Source organism: Phlebotomus papatasi, chromosome 1 (assembly GCF_024763615.1).
Source record: "Phlebotomus papatasi isolate M1 chromosome 1, Ppap_2.1, whole genome shotgun sequence".
Taxonomy (NCBI): domain Eukaryota; kingdom Metazoa; phylum Arthropoda; class Insecta; order Diptera; family Psychodidae; genus Phlebotomus; species Phlebotomus papatasi.
Window position 1 is genome coordinate 42,730,400 of NC_077222.1, and position 15,766 is coordinate 42,746,165.

At 36.4% G+C, this 15,766-nt stretch overlaps 1 protein-coding gene across 2 annotated transcripts in view; it reads right to left on the reverse strand.

The window, feature by feature from the left end:
* LOC129799292 (cell adhesion molecule Dscam2) overlaps positions 1–15,766 on the reverse strand; it is a 163,136-nt gene that overhangs the window by 8,807 nt on the left and 138,563 nt on the right. Inside the window, exons 12-20 of one of the 2 annotated variants that reach the window (XM_055843036.1) lie at positions 14,413–15,453; positions 8,237–9,404; positions 7,123–8,173; positions 6,896–7,045; positions 3,193–3,518; positions 3,052–3,124; positions 2,404–2,553; positions 1,725–1,899; positions 1,446–1,514 (exon numbers count right to left, since the gene is read on the reverse strand). In XM_055843036.1, coding sequence (XP_055699011.1) covers positions 1,448–1,514; positions 1,725–1,899; positions 2,404–2,553; positions 3,052–3,124; positions 3,193–3,518; positions 6,896–7,045; positions 7,123–8,173; positions 8,237–9,404; positions 14,413–15,453 — 4,201 coding nt within the window. In that variant the 3' untranslated portion in view covers positions 1,446–1,447. The remainder of the gene's footprint in view (positions 1–1,445; positions 1,515–1,724; positions 1,900–2,403; positions 2,554–3,051; positions 3,125–3,192; positions 3,519–6,895; positions 7,046–7,122; positions 8,174–8,236; positions 9,405–14,412; positions 15,454–15,766) is intronic. The other variant, XM_055843035.1, reaches the window with a different exon arrangement.

Genomic DNA, 15,766 nt, shown 5'->3' on the forward strand with positions numbered 1-15,766 from the left:
CGAAGCTTGGGAACGTATGAAGCATTTGGTCTTTTCCCTATGATTTTTAGGTCAGGAAAATGTCATGAAATTTCATGAAATTTTCCTGATTAAAAACCATGGAAATTCTCATGCAAGTTTTGCCAAAGAAAAAAATATAGAGGTTTTCATTTTACCTCAAACTGCAATTACAAAATATTTTTTATGATTCAGGTTTATTTTCTGACCAAAATTTAATATTTTACCGGTCGAAATTAATTTTGCACTGCTCATTTGTTTTTTGCTTTTCACATTAAAATGTTAAAATCAACTGTTTTTCATGCATTATATAGACATTAAGGACTCCGGTAATTCTAAGGCCTCATTCACATGATACAAAAACTCAATCCATTTTTCGCAAGTACACCAAAAATTTCCAATATAGGGGAAAGTGCTCTCCCTTCGAACGTTCATGCCTTCGCATAATGTGAATTTCTTTTGTTTTTCGTAAGAGATTTACAATAAATTGTCATGGAATTAACAACAATTGATGACAAGCTAACTAATATTTAATAGAAATGTGTAAGTCTCTTAGGAAAACTAAAAGAAAATTCACATTATTCGAAGGTATGAACATGAACGTTCGAAGGGAGAGTACTTTTTCGCTACGTAATTTATAATAAAATTGATAATACTTAAAATCTATCAGACTTTTAAATTTGTTTTATAAATCTACACTCACGTGAATGAGGAATGATTTTTCAAACTATTTGAAGACATTGAACTGACGTAAGACGTATCTTGAGAATTAAGGAGATAAACTCCCTCCGGGTGTGTCAGGGGTGATTATCCTTTCAGGACATGAAAACACGAATATTTTTGCCGAAGCTTTCGACGCTACAAGGCGCCTTCATCAGTGGCTAAAAAGGAGGGACAAATTTTATTCAAGGCAATTGATTTACATTTCTTTGTTTAGCTTCTACTAACTGAAAATCTTGAAATGTTTTTGAAATTTGTTTATCTCAATTGCTAAATGCCCCTGACGCACTTTGAGGGAGTTTATCTTCTTGATTCTCAAGATATTTGAAGACACATTTCTAGTGCAAATTATTAGAAAAATCAAATATTTCCAAAATATAGATTTTAAAAATCAATTTGTTTTATTAAAGTATTCTATATTGTATTATTATTAAAAGCGAACTCTGAAGAACTCCTCAAAAAATTCTCTATGTGAAATATTTGCGTGATGGAGGGTTTTTTTTATAGCAATTTAGAAAGTACAACGTATAGTTCAATAATCCAGAAGAGCAATTACTTCAAATGTTTCAATTTGTAAAAGAACATTTCATGAATTTTTCAGCATTCCATGTACAATAGTAACTTTGTGTGTGAAAGGAAATTCTTTGCGAGCAATTTGCGAGATTGAAGACAAAAGAAGTGAAAAGAAGAAAAGGGTGCTTGAGATGAAAATATTGTCATTGACTTACATTCAGAATCTAAAGAGCTCATCATGAGCAGAGAGATCATGAGGATTGAGGTGTGAAGTTCTTTTGATGCTTGAATAAGAAGAGAAAAGATTGTTCTTCAATTCAGGGTAGTTTCTTATTTTTCTCAACTGGATTTCTTTTTTTTTGGATTGGTTTGCGTATCTTTTGAGTGAATTCATAGATATACTTTTCTGTTTTTTTTTTCAAGAAATGTTTTAAGGGAATTTGTCCAATTTATAGTGTAAAGTGGCAGATAGAAGTGTTTTGTAGATGTCTCACCTGAATGTCGTTTCCTCGTTGTGACTTGAGTAGCCGCTAGAACTTCGAACGTGTCTCTTTGGTAGATTTTGCGCGGGTTTGGCGCCCTTTCGTGCTGAATAGGGTGGTTTAGCTTTTCTTGTTGATATGTTCGAGGGTGAATTTTCCGATGACGATGATGTCTCATCCTGAGAATCTGTATGGGGCAGAGAGTAGGAAGAGATTTGTGCCAAAAGACATGGATAATTCAATTTAACCACCTTCACCTTCCATCAACCATATCAAAATATCTCTCAAAGACACTATATAAATGGTTAAAAGAAAAAAGAGCTGCAATGATGGGATGTGTGATTTATATTGGTCCAAAATAAAAAAAAATATATAAAAAATTATTCGTCATCTTGTGAATCAATTTTAGCCTAAAATAAATCTTGTTAGAGAACGTCTGAGAATCGTTCTTCAATTTCTTTTTTTTTCATGACATTTGGGAGGATTATTATTGGTCAATCATTGCTATTCCAAAGAGGAATACTCTCTTCTTCCTTTTTTTTGTCAGTTGGACAGCAAACATTATGATTTTGGCAAAAAACACATATAGAATGATTGTGGGTGTGATTGTGGAAATAAAAAAGAATAAAAAAACGAACGAATATGAAGAATAATGGCGAGAATGATAGTGATGAGGGTGTGAAAGTTTTACCTCTCTGTGGTCGATATTTCTTTTGATTGACAGCCCGAGAGGTCAATTCGTTGTCGGATTCGGAGCCCAAGGTGTCGTATTCTGTAATTGGTATGTGAAGCGTTAAGATTTTCCTCACTTCGGAATCTGTTGAACCTGGATTGTCCGATTCTAAAATTTGATGTATTTGGATGATTTTAGACAATTGCCTGAATGATGGTACTTTTGATTTTGTTTTAGAACTGTTTTTTTTCTTCTTTCACAAATAACAAAAAAATCAAAGAGGTCGAGTTCTCTCAATGAACTCTTCAAATTTCTTCTACAAAAATTTTGACTTTTTTATCTCCCATTTTTTTTCATTTTACCAATTTAAGACGGATACATAAATAATGGTTCTATTCAATTTATTATTTTAATGATTCTTTTCTTTTGTAATAATAAGGTTCTGATTTAAAAATCAACTTGTCCAATTGGAAACAACTTTCACTATTTAGTGTCTGATGATTTAGATGAGGATGAGAATTTTGCAACTACACAAAATAAAATGTAATTAAAAAATTTTATGAAAATCATAAAGTCAAGCAACTACCAGGAAGCCCAATGAGAAATGAAAACAATCAAATTAAGGAAAAAAGCTATAAAAAAATGTTAGTTTAGTAAAGGACAAACCTTGACTCTCCGAATGAGGATCCCTCAACCGTCCACCTTTTCGGCGTACTTTTGTGTATTCGGGCTCTTTGCTCTGCAATAAAACATAAATAAAATTTGCAGTTTAGAATCAAGGGGAAATTCGTCAACTGAATAACTCACGTGATAGTTGTCCGTCTTGACGTCGTGATAGACGAAGGAACCTCGAACGGAATGATATGGTCCACTGTAGACATTTCCACTATATGAACTTTCGCTGTAGGTTTGTTTGTTGAGCTGGAACGTTGCATATGGACAAATGTCCTCGATGTACTCGTTGCCTTCGGCCTTAAAACTTCCCGAATCCGCTGAATTGCTGTTTCTATTACTGCCCTGATTGCACCTCACAGCCAAGTACTGCTGATCCCTGTTTGCCTTGTTTTGCAGATTAGCCAGTGAAGGTGATTCGGAGATCGATGACGATGGTACTCGATTTTGTGCGTTCATTTCTATACAAGAAAATAGGAAATACAGATTTTAATAGAGCTAGGCTAGATCAATTTACTGTACTAAAATCTTTGCTGAATACCGATTATCGGAAGTGGTGATATGGCAGAGAAACAGATAAGGTAAAGTGCCCTCACTCGACCGGTAGAATTATTTATTCAATTTATTTATATTTGCTATTACTTGCTATAATATTTAGCGTATGATCTAACATTAATAGGCTAATTATTCCATAATTAATACGAATCAGTGATAATTTCATAGAAATTGACCATCAAACATTCAAAAACTGACCCACCGGTCGAATCGAGGACACCGGTCGAGTAAGGGCATTTTAGCTTATGCCTTCACCCCCAAAAGGATCATATTTAGGATATTTAGGCTGTTTTTCATCTGTTCGTTCAGCCATCGTTAGATCAAAGATTAAATTCTTAGAGATACCGACTTAGGTCCCCCCCACCACAGACAGTTTCAAAAGGCGACTTAAGGATAATTCACATTACCTTTTCGAAAACGTGTAATAATTTTTTCAGGAATTTAAAGACCTTTCCAAGACGTGTGACACGTATGATTTTCTAAAATCGATTGAAAAATACGTAATCTACAGTTCTTTAACCCTTTGACTTTGAAACACTGTTATAGGGGGAACTGGGGTAGTAGTAAACAGTGGTAGTTGTAAACACTGTGAATTTTTTCGTTAATTTTAAGACTCCAGATGATAAAACCCATAAGCGTTCATAGATACCATGGGGATGTATGTCCACAGATGAATTGGTCAATAAAATCCTAATACTTTAAAAATAAAAATCATTTTTCCCGAAAATGTTGATATTTCGATTATTTTGGTCATTTGGATTTCCACCTGGAAATTAAAAACTGTGTAAAATAATCGAAATGTAGCAATATCAGTTTTTTCCTACATCTTTTAAGATTATATTAATGCATTTACTAGAGAAATTGAGATTTTCATTATTTTAAAAGGATTAATAATTAGTCAGAAAACAGCATTTGGGGTAGATGTAAACAGGCCATTTCCCCGTAATTGTAGATGTTGCGAATGTAGAATGAATGGAAAAAATATTTTTCTTGGTATTGCATCTCATGGTGGGAAATTTTTCGTTGGCTGTGTTCAATGAGAAGTCACATAATATCAAAATATGGGGAAAATCCATTGAAAAATGTCTTTGATTTGCATGCTTTAAGTTTTTTGCTATTTTAATTATTCGTTGTAAAAAGTGTAGTGATTTTTTGAATAATATACAGTCATTATATATCTCTTAAGTAATTAAAATAATTGAAGGTGGTGCAAAGTTAATTTCAAGGGTGGAAAAAAAGGTGTTTACAACCTCCCCAGAAAGTGTTTACTTCTACCCCAAGTATTTTGTGAAAAGAGAAAAATGCACAGTGACACAAATTTTATTTTTATGGAAAACTCAATTGTTTTCCAACATTCGCATTACCCTCGATGTATTGCCTATACCCAAGGGTAAAACATGAGCTCAGAAATATTTTCCAAAAAAAAAACTGTGTGCTTGGAAAATCACCTCAAATTCGCATCTATCGAAAATGTTTACATGTGCTCCAGTCTCCCCTACATAAGGAAGGATTCGACGGTATTTTTGTATATGGATGAAATGTCTATTTAAGATCATTTAAATACTTACTTACATAACATGTGTTATTTCCGCTTACCGGGGGTCAGCCCTCCTACTCCATTTCATTCTTGATTTTTTTGATTCTTAAGATCCTCCAAATGATATCCGAAAATGAATAGAGCCTCTCAACATGTTTCCGAAATGTCACGTCAGATCTTAATCTTTTCGTTCATGTACGAAAATACCGTACACAGAAAAAAATATTTCGTAAAACTCTTCGTGAATCTTTGTAAATTCTCACTGGTGACTAACGAAATGCTCGTAAATTGTATAATTCACTAAAAAGTTCGTGAAAGTTCGTATTTTTTTTCAAAATGATCACTTGACGAGCATTGTTTGTTCTTTTACGAACATTTGTTCGTAAATGTTCGTAATCACAAAAGGATGTTTGTAAAATTTTGCCATTTGTTCGTAAAGTTTTGCCAGACAAACAAAAATGTAGGAACGTTTGTAGAAGAACAAAAAATGCTCGTCAAGTGATTATGTTACAATTAATGTTTGTGAAAAAATACAAACTTTTTAGTGGATTATAGGATTAACGAGCATTTCATAAGCCCTCAGTGGGAATTCACAAACATGTACGAACTATTTAACGAAATATTTTTTCTGTGTAGAGTGATTCGTAATGACGGGTTTTCAAGGTCAAAGGGTTAACCCTTTAACGACGAGACAGTTTTCGTTGACCGAAAATCAGCAATAAAAACGAAACCGGAAACGTCTTACAGCTAACCTTCGAAAAGCCAAGCGAGTCTGATTTGCTGTATTTTTTGTCTCTATTAACGACAAGGACAAAAATAGCCCAGAAATTTAAGAAATTTTTCTGACGATATTAATGACTGATAATTTTCACTCTAATGAAAAATATTATGTTTGAGTATTGTAGTTTTTTTTCCAAAATGGATGTGCTTAAAAAAAATTGGAAGTATAAAAAATAATTAAAATCGATTTTGAATATGCGAATTTAAAAATTCGTCATTTTTGAGCTTAAAAATTTACTATATAACAAATAGCTGGAGATTTGCAAAAAATATCCTAGATTCCTCCAACCTTCTACTTTGCAATTACGTACAAACATAAGAAAAAAAATAACTATAGGTACTTAGGAAAAATTATTTTCTTTATGGGACACCGGTGTTCCAATCGTCCTTAAAGGGTTAAAAGACTGCATAGTCATATTAGTATTTTTCAATCACTTTTACAAAATAAGTCGTTCCAAAGGTCTTGGAAGTCTTGGAATTCCTGACAAGTTTGAAATTGTTGTGAAACGAATGGTTATTCGATTGCAATCTTCTAATATAAGTACTTCTGGCAAATTTTGAGGTGGTTTTAAACGGATTTTTTGTTTTTTGGAATGTACGAGTGATAAATTCATTTTAATTTTAAAATAATCCATTAAACTAGAAAAAAACAGTTGCCTGTCCAAATATGAAAAAAAAATTTTAGGAAAGTTTTGAAATTTACAAACTGATTGGAGATAAAATTTTCTTGGCCAATCCATAATAGTTGAGATTGTACATTCTTGTATTAAAAATAAGTCTTTAACTTTTAAAGAGTCTCCTCTGTCCGAGAAAAAGGAGATATTGTGCAGAAGGCGTCCCACAAGTATTTTGAGATTATTGAGAAATTCTCTTGTTGTATAGAATTCCTCATGCATCGGGGTAGAATTTCTTTCGTGGGAAAGAATGTGAAGAACTCTTGCTCAATACCCCACCCAATGTACTTACTTCGTTTTCTTATGAGAAGAACAGCCGCGATGAGACTGAGGAGGATGAGAATGGAGAGTGAGACGGGCAGAAGAACCTTGAAATTTGCATAGAAGGCACTCTCCCCTAAATTGTGTGAGACCGAAGGGGGATGATCGCCGGGATAAACAACTGAAAGATGCAATGAGAGAAAAGTTGGTATAAAAGTTTTCTTTCGTCAAAGTAAAAGTCCAGTGTTATAAACTCACTTCCTTGTGGTGTGAGAGTTGTAAAGTTGTAAATGGCTACGGTTGATCCGGCGTTGTTGTGGGCAGTAACTCGAAGTTGATACTTTGTGGTTGGCGACAGGTCATTGACCGTGTAAATTCGTTCTGTGGGCGCCACATGTCCTGCCACCATATTCCAGTGGGATCGCCCAAATGGACGGTACTCGATGACGAAATAGAGAATACCACAGCCTCCATCACCCCACGAATCCAGCCAACATGTGACACTCGTAGAGTTGTTGGTAATCATTTGGTTGTGCTTGGGCTGAACGGGTGCGTTACCCTTTGTAAAGGAGTTGACAATGTCACATGGAAGTCCTGTTCCGATCTTATTCAATGCTGTTATGTACAACTGATATCGCGTACCGCACCATAAATTCCCCAAAAGGTGAGAATTGGTTTTGGAATCAATCTGCAATTCTTCCCAATCACCATTGTCGCGTTTGTAGTTGATGACGTAGCCTAGAATAGGGCTTCCTCCGTTCTTGTTGTCTGTCCATTCAAGCATGAGGCTGTCTGTATATGTACTGATAACGGTCAAGTTAGGTGGATCTGGAGGGACCTTAATGACCAAATGGTAGATAATTTCGTCCTTTCCCCAAGTATTTTCCACACTGCACGTATAATTTCCTCCATCTGCATGCTGACAGTCTCTAATCGTAAGTGTTCCATTCTTTGCTATAGACTTCCTTGAGTTTGTATCCATGGAATGCCCGTCTTGACGCCAGACTGTTACAGGAGCTGGAACTCCTACTTTCTTACAAGGGAGTACCAAATCTTGTTTCCACGGAGTAACTATTCGTCTACTGAAGGAGACTATCCTTGCAGGGACCTTGTTATTTGGTTGAACTGTAACAACTTTAGTCTTATCACCTTCACCTATTTTAGTTGAAGCTGTTAACCAAAATTGATACGTTGCTCCATCTTGAAGTCGCTGTGTTTCATGCATTTCAACGTAAGGTCCTAAGATTTTCTTATGGGTTCCCTCATCTCGACCACCTTCGAAAACAGACATGTAGAATGTGTAACCGGTCTGAAAGAAAGAAATCTTCTTCGTAAACTTATTTTAGTTGAAGAAATTTAAAATCAAACGTACAATTTCTCCATTTGGATTGAGAGGTGGTAACCAGGACACAATGATTTTGGTGCTTGAAGCAGGAATGGCTTTGATAGCTGAAGGAGCTGAGGGAACGTCTTCATGAGTTGTACAGAAGAATAATTTGGTTTTAACGCCATCACCAATTTTGGTGTAAGCTAAAACCCATACCGTGTAGTTGGTGAATTTACGAAGATTATCAACAGTTAGGTACTGATTAGTTGACTTTACAGTATGAGGATCCTTTTCGTAGAGATCCTCTACTGAGATATATGAGACTTTGTAGCCCTTGATCTTTCCATTCTGGCCATCAATGCTGGGTGGTGACCAAGTAATGTAAATCGATGTTGAAGATAAGACGTCGCATTTTGGGCTTTCAGGTGGACTCGTAGGAACATCTTCTAAGGTATTTACCAGTATTTCTTCGCTCTGGGGACCACTACCTTGGCTAGTGTAAGCTTGAACAATAACGTGGTACTGAGTGAACTTATTGAGATTAATAAGAGTAGTTTCGCCTCCAAAATGCGAACGGACCTCGACCGTTTTGAAGTTATAGCCTTGCGTAGGATTAACCTCAGTACGCATCGATGCCATCTGGTATCCTACATAGTATCCTAAGAGATTCCCATTTCTGTGATCAAGTTCTGGAGCTTCCCATGAGACAAATATCTCAGTCGAACTTCTAGCTTCTCCTCTGACATTTAGAGGAGGTCCTGAAGGGACTTCCTCAAGTGTTGTAACTTGAACAATCTCAGAGAAATCCGACGCACCTAGCTTGTTTTCTGCCGCCATTCGAATATGGTATGTCTTCGCAGGTTTTAAGTTCGATATCGTTATTACCGTTTGCGATCCACTCACAGTTATCCTTTCTGAAGTCTGCCACGTATCCGCAATTAATTTATACTGCACATGGAACTCCTCTATTGGACTATTACCGGCAAATGGAGTACTCCATGTGAGTTGAAGACTTCGAGATTGTTGAGCATTAATACGGAGATTCTTTGGTGGTTCAGGAACCTCTTGAACTATCAAATGTATGGACAGCTCATCCTGTCCAAAAGCATTGCTTGCTTGACAAATGTACATGCCTGTGTCTTGGCGATATGTGTGAGAAATTCCAAGTTCAGAAACCATTCCATCGTCGAGATTTTGTTCCCTAATCGTGTACCTAGCGATAAGTTATGAGTTTATGTTAGAACATTACAGCGGTTGCAGACTGGAGCTTCACCCCAGTTTTCGAAGCTATCGAAATACTAAATAAAGAAGCGTGGGGTAGTTTCACGCATGGATGATTTTCGAGAATATAAAATTTTGGGATAATAAATTAGTATATAAGAAATGTGCTGTATTTTTTTCAAATAGTCAATACTTAACGTAAACTATCTGGACTTAGCTAGGTTGAATAAACTTTTGGTAAAAAAAGTCGTTAGGTGTGAAACTACCCCACCTTCTCTTAACAAGCAATTTCAACAATTCCAAAAATTATGCTTTATTTAGAAACCATTTGGTTAAACGATATTCTTAAGACCCATTTAGAGAATTTTTAAATAAATAGTCACAAAATGTTTCGTAATTCTTGAAATATAATAGATTATGATATAATCTTGACGTAATTATTACGTCAAATTTCGCATATGACAGAAGTGTGACGCTTTTCACCGCTTTATGACAATTAGACTAAATAAATATAACGAAATGTCGTTTCTCTCTACTTTTGCCGTATTAGGTGAGATTCTTAACAATCTCACCTACTATAATCCTAACAAAATTTCATGTCGTCCGATCGCGCTCAAACTTGGCCAAAATGTGTTTCAGCACTTCCTGATCACGAATATATATGTGGCTAATTTACGTTCCCGGCCGGCCGGCCGGCTGGCCGGCCGGCCGGCCGGCCGGCCGCTCTTTGGAGCTTAATAGCTCCTAAACTAAAAAAGATATCGACTTGCGGTTTTCGGCAAAGGTTATATATCGGGTGAAAATTGCAACTTGGTGCATTGACCTACCACCCCCCACCCCTCCTTCCGCCATTTTGAAGACCCCCCTTTTTTTGTTTTCTCAATAGCTCCGCCCCTATGGCATCGAGCGGGCTCAAATTTTAGTATGTTATAGCTGGGCCTTAGAGCTTTCCATCAATACCAAACTTAAGGTCCCCTGACCCCCCTGACCCGAGCTATAAGGGTCCAAAAAAAATTTCTTAAAATGGCCATAACTCCTGTTCTAATTGTCAGAATTTAAAAAATGAGGGCTTTTTGGAAAGCTCTCGTGAAATGCCACTTCCCCTTCTAACATCTCAAGTTCATAAAACCACCGCTAGGGGCGCTTTTTTTAAAAAGAAAATTTTTAAATCTTAAAAGTTAAATAACTCAAAAATTCCATTGTGCATCGGGCTAAAATTTTAGTATGTTGTAGCCGTTGATTATACCTATCAAACAAAAAAAACCTTAAGTCGATCCATAACCCCTAACCCGAGCTATAAAGGGTCAAAGTTCGAACATTGACCGGCCTCTATCTCGGGTTCTAATTAACATAGCGACATATATTTTACCTTTTTGGTTTCGTCTCAATGAGCACTTTCAGATGGAAGTTCAAAAAGTCACCACAGGTGGCGCTGTGATAGCGTCAAAATTCATCGAAATTCAAAGTCACTTTTCTCAAAAACGGCATTGTGCAAGTTAATGAAATTTTAGTATGTTGTAGTCCAGTCTAGGACGTTTCCAAAATGGTGCGTATGCGCGCTGTGGTTTCAATAGAACCGGAGATATGAGGGGTCAAAGTTCACGAAATTCAAAAAATCATATCTCCGGTTCTATGTGACCGATTTTGATGAATGAGGGCTTAAACGAAAGATCTCACCAAATGCTACAACTTTCTAGAATATTTGAACTTCGTGGGACCAACACCAGGGGCGCCACAGTCGAAAAACCAATTTCAATATCACATAACCTCAATTATCTCGACTGTCGCTGAACCGATTTTGATGATTACTTCAACATAATTGTAGAGCACATTTGTCTCTACATTTCGTCCAGACATCATTTTCCGCTCAGACTACGCTATCACTCCGATTTTGCCGTTTAAGTGTGAAAAAATTGATTTTTCCCATAATAACGCTTTGAAATCACTCAGATGCCAATTTGACTGCCTCTACTCCACCAAGACACTTAAAATAGGGGTTTAAATGGAAAGTCCCGCAAAATACAAGAATTCTTTGATTTAGTTGAAGTTCAACAAATGACTACTTGGGGCACTCTGGATGAAAAAACGAGTTAAGAAACAAAAAACCTCGCTTATCTTGGCTTCTGAGTAATCGATGAGATCATGTTCTATGGGAAAATTATAGAGAACATTCTGGTCTACATTTCACCCATATAACACTTTTCTGTCAGTTCATCCAAATCCTTGATATTTTGGTTTAAATACAAAATTTGTATAATTTCACGAATTTGATTCAAGATAACTGAATGGCGTCCCCCAACTTCAGCTCCAAATCGAACTTGCATGCATTCCGAGTTAGCTCACGTTAAGAATCTCACCTACATAAGCCGGTTAGGATTATCTGTCCCTTTTTATTTTGATAAAGTTTCAAAAGGCAATGCTATAATGAATTTTGTTATTTAATTCGTCTGCTTAGGGTGCACTTACGATTTCATTTAACATAGGTACGATTTTATAAGAAACCTATATAGTGCACAACTCGATATTGAAAAATCACAATGGGATTACAAAGTATTAGGTGAGATTCTTAACAATCTCACCTACTATAATCCTAACAAAATTTCATGTCGTCCGATCGACCTCAAACTTGGCCAAAATGTGTTTCGCCACTTCCTGATCACGAATATATATGTGGCTATTTTACGTTCCCGGCCGGCCGCTCTTTGGAGCTTAATAGCTCCTAAACTAAAAAAGATATCGACTTGCGGTTTTCGGCAAAGGTTATATATCGGGTGAAAATTGCAACTTGGTGCATTAACCCCCCACTCCCCACCCCTCCTTCCGCCATTTTGAAGACCCCCCTTTTTTTGTTTTCTCAATAGTTCAGCCCCTATGGCATCGAGCGGGCTCAAATTTTAGTATGTTATAGCTGGGCCTTAGGGCTTTCCATCAATACCAAACTTAAGGTCCCCCGACCCCCCTGACCCGAGCTATAAGGGTCCAAAAAAAAGTTCTTAAAATGGCCATAACTCCGGTTCTAATTGTCAGAATTTAAAAAGTGAGGGCTTTTTGAAAAGCTCTCGTGAAATGCCACTTCCCTTTCTAACATCGCAAGTTCATAAAACCACCGCTAGGGGCGCTATTATTAAAAAGAAAATTTTTAAATCTTATAAGTTAAATAACACAAAAATTCCATTGTGCATCGGGCTGAAATTTTAGTATGTTGTAGCCGTTGATTATACCTATCAAACAAAAAAAACTTAAGTCGATCCATAACCCCTGACCCGAGCTATAAGGGGTCAAAGTTCGAACATTGACCGGCCTCTATCTCCGGTTCTAACTAACATAGCGACCTAAATTTTACCTTTTTGGTTTCGTCTCGATGAGCACTTTCAGATGGAAGTTCAAAAAGTCACCACAGGTGGCGCTGTGATAGCGTCAAAATTCATCGAAATTCAAAGTCACTTTTCTCAAAAACGGCATTGTGCAAGTTAATGAAATTTTAGTATGTTGTAGTCCAGTCTAGGACGTTTCCAAAATGGTGCGTAAGCGCGCTGTGGTTAAAACAGAACCGGAGATATGAGGGGTCAAAGTTCACAAAATTCAAAAAATCATATCTTCGGTTCTATGTGACCGATTTTGATGAATGAAGGCTTAAACGAAAGATCTCACCAAATGCTACAACTTTCTAGAATATTTGAAGTTCGTGGGACCAACACCAGGGGCGCCACAGTCGAAAAACCAATTTCAATATCACATAACCTCAATTATCTCGACTGTCGCTGAACCGATTTTGATGATTACTTCGACATAATTGTAGAGGACACTTGTCTCTACAATTCGTCCATACATCATTTTCCACTCAGACTACGCTATCACTCCGATTTTGCCGTTTAAGTGTGAAAAAATTGATTTTTCCCATAATAATGCTTTGAAATCACTCAGATGCCAATTTGACTGCCTCTACTCCACAAAGACACTTAAAATATGGTTTTAAATGGAAAGTCCCACAAAATACAACAATTCTTTGATATAGTTGAAGTTCAACAAATGAACACTTGGGGCACTCTGGATGAAAAAACGAGTTAAGAAACAAAAAACCTCGCTTATCTTGGCTTCTGAGTAATCGATGAGATCATGTTCTATAGGAAAATTATAGAGTACATTCTGGTCTATATTTCACCCATATAACACTTTTCTGTCAGTTCATTTAAATCCTTGATATTTTGGTTTAAATATAAAATTTGTATAATTTCACGAATTTGATTCAAGATAACTGAATGGCGACTCACAATTTCAGCTCTAAATCGAATTTGCATGCACTCCGAGTTAGCTCACGTTAAGAATCTCACCTACATAAGCCGGTTAGGATTATCTGTCGTTTTCTTAGTAATGCTATTTACGTAAAAATAGATCTCTTTTACATTACCATATATATAATTTTGTAACAAACGGGGTTTGTAGGGCAATGTACAAAAAAGATTAATTTTGTAATAATAAAGATTGAAGTTGTGTTTAAATGGTAATTAGATGAAAACTTAATGCTCTATTGGTAACTATCTCTGCAGAAGCAATTCCGATTAATATCGTACTAAACTGAAAGCTATTTCGAAGTCAGCACGTTTGCTTCATTTCTATTAATGGCAGTTTGATAGCCCTTTTTCAGTATATTGACCATGCTTGAAATTCAATTGGCGTTTTATATCCAAGATATGAAAAGCTTAGTGAGAACTTCAGTGATAACTTTCTTAATTTCTATCGTCGTAAATTATCACTAAGGAAAGTGATGCATCATCTCTCTTAATGTTAACTGCAATTGATTATCCATAATTGAACATTTGGAAAAAAAAGATTATAGAATATGATATAGAAATATATAGCTTTAAAAAAAAAACTCTTTAAGAAACTCAGAGAATTTCCACAAATTCTCGCGCGTCTCGATATGAATTTCAATGCTAAGAAAAACATATTTGTCTGAGGATATGTGTAAAGGATATAGTATGCATTTATATGAGACTCACCTGGCATCAATAGATTCATCGAGATGTTGCTGTGAATTTTGTATGCGCCACTTTAAATCGATTGGGGTGTCACCCTGAACATTGCATTGGATGTGAACTTGCTTTCCGCGAGCTATAAAGATTTGCTTGTTCTTCATGGCAAAATGGGCAGCCACGTTAACTTTCAGGAAAATCACTTTGCTCACCCCCGAGCCAATTTCATTCTTGGCTTCACACAAAAAGTGTCCCTGACTCTCTTTTGTGATTTTCTTAAAGTGAATCGTTCCATTTGGGTACTGCACTACGTTGGGTTCATAGAGAAAGTCTTTGTATTCACCTGGACTTGCACCTATGGCTTTCTTCCAGGTGATGATGGGCTTTGGATAGCCATCTGCTTCGCACAGTAGCATAACATCATGCCCAGCTTGAGCTGCTGAATCTTTAGGTTCAATCACCCATTTTGGTGGAACGTTGACTGTCAGTGGTACTGTGAACTTTTCCGTTCCTGCAACATTGCTTGCGATACAAGAATAGTTGCCAGAATGTTCGGACGATATGTGTTCTACTACTAAACTAGCTGAATACTCATCCAGACGCCTTATCACCTCATTTCCCGTCCCAATTACCGGTTTTCCATTACGTTCCCATCGAAAGCTTACAGGAAGATCACCTTCAAGGATTTGGCATGAGATTGCCGCTCTCATACCTTCCCTAAGCATGTTCGTCATGGCTTGTATTGGCATGATTTTCGGCGGTACTAAAACCTGAATCTCAACGTTTCGCCTTGCAGTTTGCTTTTCTCGACTCTGTGCCATGCACGTGTATGTCCCTGCATCCTCAAGTCTCTGTAACTGCTCAATGATTAGCGTTCCGTTCGCATAGGCGCGTTGTCTACGGTTAATCGGTAAAGTTTGTCCGTCTCTCTCCCAGTGAATCTTGTCAATTGGATATCCAGCTACTGGGCATTTTATTACTAAGTCTTTCCCAGATACCCCAGTAATCTTGGGCATCTCTCGAATGAACGGTGGTCCGTAGATATTTACTTTGGCACTATGCGAAACTCTGTGATAGAAAAAAGAGGGAGAATTGCACAATATTACTGTGTTATCACACTTGCACATTAAAATTTTAATATGATTCACATTAATTGTCGCTAGTGAGAGTTCAAATGTATAATTTGTGTGTTTGAATCATTTTATATTCAAAATTTGATCTATTTGTTGATAAAAAGGTAGACTTGGCCCGCAAAATTTGATATAAATTGATTTATAGCATTAATGCGAAAAATTAATGCGATTTTCTCTTTAATTTTTTAATGTGAAAAATATTTATGCTTTAGGTAAATTTAAACTTATTTTTGCAGGCCAAGTCCACT